This window comes from Poecilia formosa, unplaced genomic scaffold, assembly GCF_000485575.1.
Source record: "Poecilia formosa unplaced genomic scaffold, Poecilia_formosa-5.1.2 Scaffold51, whole genome shotgun sequence".
In the NCBI taxonomy this organism is placed as follows: Eukaryota; Metazoa; Chordata; class Actinopteri; order Cyprinodontiformes; family Poeciliidae; genus Poecilia; species Poecilia formosa.
Window position 1 is genome coordinate 787,723 of NW_006799990.1, and position 9,127 is coordinate 796,849.

General features: G+C 41.9%; 1 protein-coding gene across 4 annotated transcripts in view; it reads right to left on the reverse strand.

The window, feature by feature from the left end:
* Nucleotides 1-9,127, reverse strand: part of rnf220a (ring finger protein 220a) — a 183,237-nt gene that overhangs the window by 160,657 nt on the left and 13,453 nt on the right. For all 4 annotated transcript variants that reach the window (XM_016671787.1, XM_016671785.1, XM_016671788.1 and 1 more), the window contains exons 2-3: nt 6,777-6,864; nt 3,415-4,495 (exon numbers count right to left, since the gene is read on the reverse strand). In XM_016671787.1, coding sequence (XP_016527273.1) covers nt 3,415-4,069 — 655 coding nt within the window. In that variant the 5' untranslated portion in view covers nt 4,070-4,495; nt 6,777-6,864. The remainder of the gene's footprint in view (nt 1-3,414; nt 4,496-6,776; nt 6,865-9,127) is intronic.

Sequence of the window (9,127 nt, forward strand, 5' to 3'; positions counted from 1 at the left end):
CTGTTTTGTTGGAGCGCAAGTTTTCTGCTAACATCATCTTTTTTGGAAAACGCATTGAAAATATCTTGTGTGTTGGTTTAAGCTGCTTAAATCCATTGACATATTCTTCTATTAAAATTTATATACTTAAATTGACATAATTCAGGCTGGGAAATAAAGAGATAATGTGTGAAGTGCCTCTCAAAAGGCCTCTTATGCCTTTGGTCGACTTACAAACACAAACTTCAATGTTGTTTTTTCTTTCAATAGATCAAAACTAAGAGGTGGAAAATGGTGACGCGGAAGGAAATTGATATATTTTTCAGTGTGACATGCAGTTATATTCAGGCCACTTTATTCTGATGACCCCAAAATAAAGCCCTATGCATAGGGATAAAGTTGTAAAGAAGTCTTTTTTTTTTTTGTATCTTTTCATTTTTTGTCTCATTTGGTTTTGTCCTGTCCAGGTGTACCATACCATACTATAGAAGTAAGCTGGTTAATTTACTCATCTTTCCAGTAAAACATGGTGGTCACCTTCCAGTTGGAAAATTGTGAACTTAAACATTGAGTGAAGCTATGACTGGATGGTTTAAATCAAAGTATATGGCCTCGTTAGAATGGAACAGTTAAAAGTCAAGATCAAAATCTTTGGCGAGACTTGAAAATTGACCGGCGCTCTCAATCCAGTCAGACTGACCTTGAACTATTAGACTGGGCAAAAATCTTAGTCTTAAGATGTGCAAAAATGACAGAAAACACGCCCAAAAAACCCTGCAGCTACTGAAGATATTCATGCTGAGCATCGGCTGCAAAATGCGAACACAGGAACCGCTTTTCAGATTTTCATTTGTAGACAGAAAAGAATATAACCCTTGTCCTCCATTTCCCTATTATGCACCATTTGCTGTTGGTCTAGCATATTACAACCCAATAAAGTGCTTGTTAAAGTTTGTGGTTGTGACATGAAACAATATTTAAATGCACAAACTTTTTAACATGTCTGTACATAGAGCACAGAACATAGTTGCTACTGTCCACATGTTGCTTAAATAAATCCGACTTAATCGACAGCAAAACCTGGAACTATTTTTTGCTTCTCGTCGGTTTATGGCGTCCATAAAGCCACATGTAATTAATTTCACGTGGACGAGAGATATCTGCACTTTGTTAGCAATTGTAAATTAAATCCAAAGATTACAAATTATATCAGCGCTGAAAAGTTACCTCGAGATACCTCAGTGCACCGGGACAATACGTTCCCTGTTATCTTCAATGTCTTTGCCGCACTATAACGTATCCGTGAGATCGCTCAATGAAACTTGCTTTGTGAGGTAGAGAGAAAAAAAAACTAATGCTAATAACCCCTAAAGTAGTGAAATGGTGCAAACATTGACATGATATTTTAAACTGCTTGTGTACCTTCTATATAAAGACTGAAAAGACGTTGCTGCTCTGTGACCACAGTCAGTAATGATACTTTATGATCCCAAGCATAATAAAGCTCCTAATCAGTATGGCAGTCCAAAATAGGTTACTGTGTGAAGCTGCCAGCTAGCTACACACACACGTGTATGCGTGTGTGCGTGTGTGTGTGTGTGTGTGTGTGTGTGTGTGTGTGTGTGTGTGTGTGTGTGAAACAGCAAAAGCATTATCCTCATGGGAATGTCCCAAAGAGTTGTTTGTTCGTTACGGCTCCTCTGGATAGCCAAGCTCAGTGAAGGAGAACCCATAACTCTGTGCCGTAAGCAGCTCCTCTACACCCTGAAATGTCTTTAAAGCCTACGGCTGAAGTAGAAGCTGCTTTTGCTAAACGTTAACCTGGCCAGGTACAGATTTGAAAATATCTAAAGACATTCCATTTGATGTGACTCTGTCCCTGGTGCTTGATCTCGTCTCTTTAAAAATCACACCCATCTACGTAATCTTTAGACTCCTTCCCAACTGCCACCCTCATCCCACCACCGCCAGCCACTGGGTCTCGTTTTCTTTAATTTCCCGCCTCTACTTTTCTTCCTTCATTCCTTTTTCTCACCCGTCTCTCCTGCGTTTTTTTTTTTTTTTTTCTTTTATCGGATCAGTCTCAGGTCGTCGCCTCTGTCTCTCATCTGTTACATCAAGGACGAATCACCCACTCACAAATCCAAAGACGTGAGAGAGAGTGAGAAGAGGGAAGATTGATGTATCGATAAGAGATCAGGCAGAAAGTCTGTTACAGCTTTTAATCTGGAATGCAGAAAAATATGGACCGCCCTAATTAGACGGCGTGAGCCCGGATCTCCGTCTGCACATCTCCCAATTTGCCACCAGGATCCGACGCAGCTTGTTGACATGTGTAGGAGATGTCGCCGGTCATGCTAAAAAGCTGTTTGTGTCTCTGCTAGAGTGTTTGTGCTTGGAGCTTTGACAACCCCGTGGCCACACACACACACGCACACGCACACACACACACACACACACACACCCGCAAACACAGCCTGCCAAGTGTAAGGGTGTGTGGGTAAATCTTTTGGCAATGTGGCTGCCAGTGCAAAGCGATGATGAATGCTGATGGCAAAGAGCACAGCCAGTCTCTGAACCCGTCACACACACACACACACACACACACACACACACACACACACACACACACACACACACAATGATCAGATTCCCAGTGCATGAGGGCCAAATGGCATCGTTCCACTGGTAAATGCTAATGAGACCAGTGAAGCTTGTGCACTTGTGAAAGGATACCAAGAGTCAGGAGAGATGATGACAAGAGAACATAGATGGAATTGTTCATTGGTCTAAGACAACTCTGTGAGTTTCCTCACAAAATGTAGCAACTTTGTTTTTCATTTCACATTGTTAAAATTGTTGTTCTTATGAGAAAGCAATGCAGGAAAGTTTCTGTCTTTATCTTCGACTGACCAATCTCTAAATCCGTCAAGTCAAATGACTGAGGAAATCCTTCAATAGTGTGAATGACAAAACTGGTAGAAAACACAACTCAATACACTGCTCCAAATTCCCCCAATCAAATGTTTACTGAATAGACATAAAATATGCTGTTATCTGAAATTGTGGTTGATAAATGAGATATTTAAACTAGGTCCACATAAAGATGCCTGCTGATGTGTAAATGTAGTTAAAAGGTGATTGGTCAAATGGGCTAACCAAATCTGACTTCCAAGGTCTTGAAAAAGTGACATTTTCAATGCATTTTAAGGCTAAATAAGTTAAACTAAAAAGAGCTAAATGACACACAATGATAAGATTCCCATGAATGACCATAAAAAACATGTCCATGCATTTTGGGAGTTTGAAGGACAGCTGGTTTAAGAAGTGGAAATGCTAGCATATACCAAAGAAAACTATTTCCTTTGTAAGCTATGCTGAAAGTGCAATCACACACTCAGTACAGTGTCATGGGAAACGTAACTCAGTACTCACAGCGTTCAATGCGGTCCTCTGGGCTGGAGGAAGTCTCTCGGTCTGACAGGAGGCCGGACACGGCGAAGATCTTTTTCCCGCTGTCCTCAACTGCTTTCAAGGCACTGCTGGGCGAGCCTCCCGGAGGGATCTGGGTGCCGCCAAAGTCATATTCTTTCCCCTCGGCATCAGAGTAACGCAGGTGGGGTGAAGCCTCCGCATCCAGGCAGCCCTTGAGGCGCTTCGCCGGGGTGAACGCAGATTGATAACCGCCCGGTACCCCGTCCCGATCTTCCGGAGGCGAGGCAAAAGGCCTGAAGGCGCCCACACCGCTGTGGTTCAGCATGCTGATGGGCGAGCAGTCCAGGTTGGGCGGGGCGAACTGATGATGAAGGTGGAGGAGGGACGGAGGAAAGTCCCTGTTGGGAAATCCTGGCGGGACCGCGCCTTGGCGGTGATACATCGACGCAAAGGTGTACGAACCATTGTTGAATGGCAAATGGACATCCTTTTCGACAGAGACCGGGACGCCAAAGGGGCGAGGCTGCTGGCACGGAATCGAAGCGTCACGAGAAGCTTCAGCAGTAGAGGCCAACACCATGAGGGCTGGAGAAGCAAGAGGGTTTGGCAGATAGGAGGAGCTCTCCATCTTGAAGGCTGCCCTGTGGAGGTCCATGTCTGGGCGGTCGAAGGACGTTGTAAGGATTTTAGGAGGAGGAGGAAAGGATTCCTCCTTAGGGAAGCCGAAGACAATACTCAGTAGCCCTTGCAATGGGTTTGATAGGTCTAGGATGTTGACTGAAATGATTTTGTCTTTGGAGAAAATCTTTTAAGAAACTCAAATCATCTACTGTTTCAGCAGCCAAATTCACAAGGGAATGATTTGGCTCAGATCATTCAGGTAAATGCCACTGCGTGTGTCTGGACCAGTCAGTTTTGTACACTAACAGTAGACAAGATGGAGGTTGTCTTCCAGAGCAAGAGCAGGTAAAATCTTCCCTCGCTTACAGGTGCTGGATGTGATGTTGAAGTCAAATGGTCCGAAAAAGGAGGACATCTGTGGATCGTCAAAGCTGGTTCATCATCTTCTGGCAGTCAGCATCTGAGAAGATTAAGAAAAACATAAATTGGTCAAATTAGAAAGAAATCAAAATGCTTTTGCACCTTCACAAGTGTAGATGGAAAAGTTGGGTACCCAACTACCTAAAATCAAATAACATGAACACAGACACATTCTTGTCCTAATGCTATTCCTCAAAGAGGCATTAAGCATTTTCAGCAACCAGACTGTCGTCTGTAAGCAGAGAAAATGAAAGGACCACCCGGGGATCCGGGGATAAAAAAAAAAGTGTCTTCAAGTTGACACCGTTGATCCGATTGCACAAATCCTTCCTTTTTGAAAAAGATGGCGCACAAACATTTCAAAACCCCACTTTCACTTTCTTCTTTTACACAAAAAAAAAACTTTTCCAAACCCTTCTCACATCACCTCTTCCTCTACGTTTTTTTCCCCCACATCTCGTCTCTTTCAAGTCGTTCTCATCTTGTCCTCACAACCCTCCTTATCAGACCGTCTCCTCCTCCTCTTCATTTTCTTTCCATCCTCATCACCTCTTCTCATCTTTCCACCGCTATCTATTCTCCCTCATTCCTCGATGTCAGATCTGGGGTTTAAGCAGCTTATACCAACCATCTCCCAGGATGTTATTGGACCAGAACCACTTGTCTTAAGATAAGGGGACACACACACAGATCCACGCGTCGCCCCCACACCCACACATCTGATAAGAGCCTGTGTGACTCAATGTTCAGCTCAACAGCTGACTCAGTGGGGCGAACGCAGCCCCTCACTCTTGCGGGCTGTGCCGTCCTATCTCTCCATCTAACCACTTTTAATTCCCCCAATTTTTGCTATCTGTGCCCCCTTTCTTTTTGCATCTTTCCTGTCAATCTCTTCTCCTCTCATCCCTACATCTGTCCCTGATGTCTCCACCTCGGCCTCATCTTTCTCCCCCGGGTGACTCAGATGGGCGATATAATATCGGCCTCTCCATCTGCCGTCCACGAGTCAGAGGAAATCTGACTGAGTGAATAAATTAGCCGTACTTGACTCCACCACCCCCCCGTGCACAAAGCATCCGAGGCAAGAGACCAGAATTTTCTCTCCCGGGGATTAGATTGTCGGAGGGTACGGTCGGTTGGAGGAACGCAGAGAGGAAGCCGATGAAATGCAAAATAGCATCTTAGAGATGTTTATCTTCATAGGGCAATTTAAAGGTGACTGCCTTGTTAAAAGTCCAATATGTTACATTTAAAGTGGGTAAAGATATCTCTGTCATACATGTGAGAGGAGATACTTTTTTTTTATGTGTAAAATTTTTCTGCTTAAATGACAGGTCGCAAATGTATTAGTTAAACTGTTACAAGCAATGCCTAAAATAGATTTTACTACAAAGGTCAAAAATGTAGAAAAAAAGTCAGGTTTGTTGCACAAAACAATGTGAACCTGCAGTCAGCATGTTGCATCATCTGTGAATCAAGTAAGTCATTATTATTATTATTATTATTATTATTATTATTATGAACATGGAGATCATTTATTTAATCTCGTCAACTTGTAGGCTCAATATTTGAGACTCTTATTTTGATGTAAAACAGGAAGCAGTTCTTCAGCTGCTTTGTTGTGTTGAACAAACTAAAAGAAATTGCTTTAAATGATCTGCAATTTTGCATTGATGCATCTTGGATACATTATGTGCAAAGAAAGAATGTACCACTGAACTTCAGCAATGTGGTCTTTTTTTTTTAAAAGCATCAGAGGTTCTGATTAGAACAAGTTTAAGTTTAGTAGCGGTAGTTTAGTTTTGGTAGAAAGAAGAAAATGTCACTTTTTCTTGTGTGTGATTTTTGGATGACGCTCCATGTCCAAAAATCACACTTTTTAATCTGAAGTATAGAAGGAAGAAGAAGTAGTAATTGAGTTGTTGCCATGTCATTTTGACAGAGTTAGTAATTTGCCTATTTGAGAAAAGTAAGCAATGAAAGTAATAAATAAGACAAAAACAGTACATCAACAATGTGAGGACATTGCTAACCAATAGCAGATAAAAAAAACCTAGATCTGCTTCATAGCTTCTATTCAACAAAATACCACATTTCACATTTTATTTTTGAGTCTACAATACGTTTGCTCGTTTCTGTTTTACAATTTCAATGCTATTTTGGCTTCATGAAGACCTAGAAATAGAAAAATATATCAACAAGTCGAATTGGACAAGATAAGAGTCTTAGTTTTCATCAAACATCATCTTTGTCTCATGTTACAGATGTAGCTGTCGTAACTCTGGTAACGTATGCTTGTCTAAACACACAGCAAACTTTACCTCACACAGCATCGAGTAGTGCAGTGAGCTGCTCTGGTTGAGCTTCAAAGCTTCGCCGACTACCATCCGACATCAAAGGAGGAACTCCCTGGGAAATGGAAGAAGAAGAAGAAGAAGAAGAAGAAGAAGAAGAAGAAGAAGAAGAAGAAGAAGAAGAAGAAGAAGAAGAAACGTGATTTATAGCTATCAGCTGTCCAAAACAGTCAATTTTCAAATCAATTTTCAAATCTGATCTGGGACTTGGCATGGTCCTGTACCTCCCACACACGGAAAACAATGTTGCAGAGAGGGGGGGGGGAAATAGAGAGAAAGGGAAAAAAACGTGCTCCGGGGAAGAGAGGAGGAGATGGTGAGATGTTTTACATTACCACAAGTGTACAGTGGACGCGTGTGGAGTGAGAACAGCTTACGATAACACACCTCTGGTCTGGAACGATGCCACGGAGTCACATTACACATCTCTCATCCTAATTCACCAGCAACATCAATGGACTTTTTTTCCCCCCTCTCTGTTGTTGGTCACGCCAAAAATAGCACCTTCCGACTTTAATCCTAGTAAAAATTATTTCTTTCAACCACTCTTCTGTTACTGTCCTGTCCAGTTTATGTGCTCTCTTTTACCATTTCTCAGCTGGCTCTCGCTCTGTTCCCTCTGTGTATCGGTACATGCGTTCCTTTGAACAACCTTTAGAAAAGGAGGTGTTAATATACATGGGAGGTGGGGGCGGGGGGGTAACACACTGATGAGCACAGAGATATTACAATTTTATCATCATTACCCCCAACAAGTCAAGGGGGTGGCGAGTGAAGGAGCCACTAAGTGAAGGAGCCACTAAGTGAAGGAGCCAATCCAATAAGAGAACAGATGTTTCCTCACAGGCCGCAACGCGCAAGGAGAGAAAGGGGAGGTGAAATCTAACCAAAGGATGGGAGAAGACGGAGACAAAGTGAGGAAGCAAGAGAAAAATAAAAGATGGAGTTAAAGGCAGTCTCGTGATGGGTTTTTTTGTTCCACTGATCAATGTACGCTGACAATAAAAACACAGATAGGGAAAGAGAAACAGATTTCCAGCTCAGGATTTCAGGACGTCCAGAGTGTTTTAGAAAGTGCAAATGAAGAAATAAGTGTAAAGTCTGCTTTGTTTATATTTGTGCTGATGACATCACACGAGGCACAAGAACTGAGCTAACTAGCTGAAGTTGGCAAACACACTGGGGTGACTTTCAGTGGATTCTCAGCATGCAAACTAATTGACAAACTCAAAGGAAGCACCACCAGCTGCAAATTCATGGAATCTTTTTTATTATTATTATTTGTTTTGTATGATAAGTTATGAGAGAAAACAAGAAGGAGGAAGATGCTGATGTGTAATCAGAGCTAAAGGCTACAAATATTGTCTCTATGATCCAAGATGGCTGCCCTGTGTCTTGGTGGTATACTAACCATGACCCTGACCCAACCTTGCATGAAACCAGGGGTGTAAATTTTTACCAGCCACTCAGACATTTCACCAGCCACTATTTTTTTTCTTTTAATTACATACCCCATCAGTACAAGCATTAACTCTGTGAAAACTGATTTACTGACAATAAGTGTATCGTACATACAAACTAATTTAACATAAAGCATGGAAACCTTAACACAGGTGTAGTGCAGTAAGTTCACTTGAATTAATTACTAACAGCAAACTTTAACTACACAACCCTAACATTCCTGCAATCATTATCATTTTCTATGTTGAACATTTCGAGATTTTGGCTTCAACTCCCCCAGATAGTATTTACTTAAGATGCATCTAGTCATTTTTAAACATTTTTAAATGGTATCAATAGCTGTTTTCTAACTCTTCTATTGGTTTTCCCTTACTTATTACGTTTTCTATTGAAATTCACAATTTTTCTTATTACTGAAATATCTCAGAACGTGTTCATTACTAATTGCACATCATTCCTGTGTTATCTCAGTGTTTTTCAGACCGCCTGCTGCTAGCTTAGTGTAGCTTCCCCTCCCTGACTCACTCTCACACACCTGGCCTCCTCCCTGCATGAAACGCTCTTTTCTTCATGAAGATTTCCTCTCAATTTTACCGGGCAGCAGCAGCTCACCTGAACTCTTCCTCAATCGTGACGTCTCTCTCTCTCATCCTTCTCTGACGACAATGAATCACTAATTCCCCCCTCCATCTCCGCTACTCAATCTGCTCCAGCGGTCAAAGTTTGTGCGGTAAACATATCGGTTAGTTTGGCACATTTTTCTGAACAGGCTTATGTGCTTTTTAGCTTGCCGTAGTTTTTCTGAGACGGAGCGGGTCAGAAAAACCATAGACATAATATAAGCTTATATTATGTCT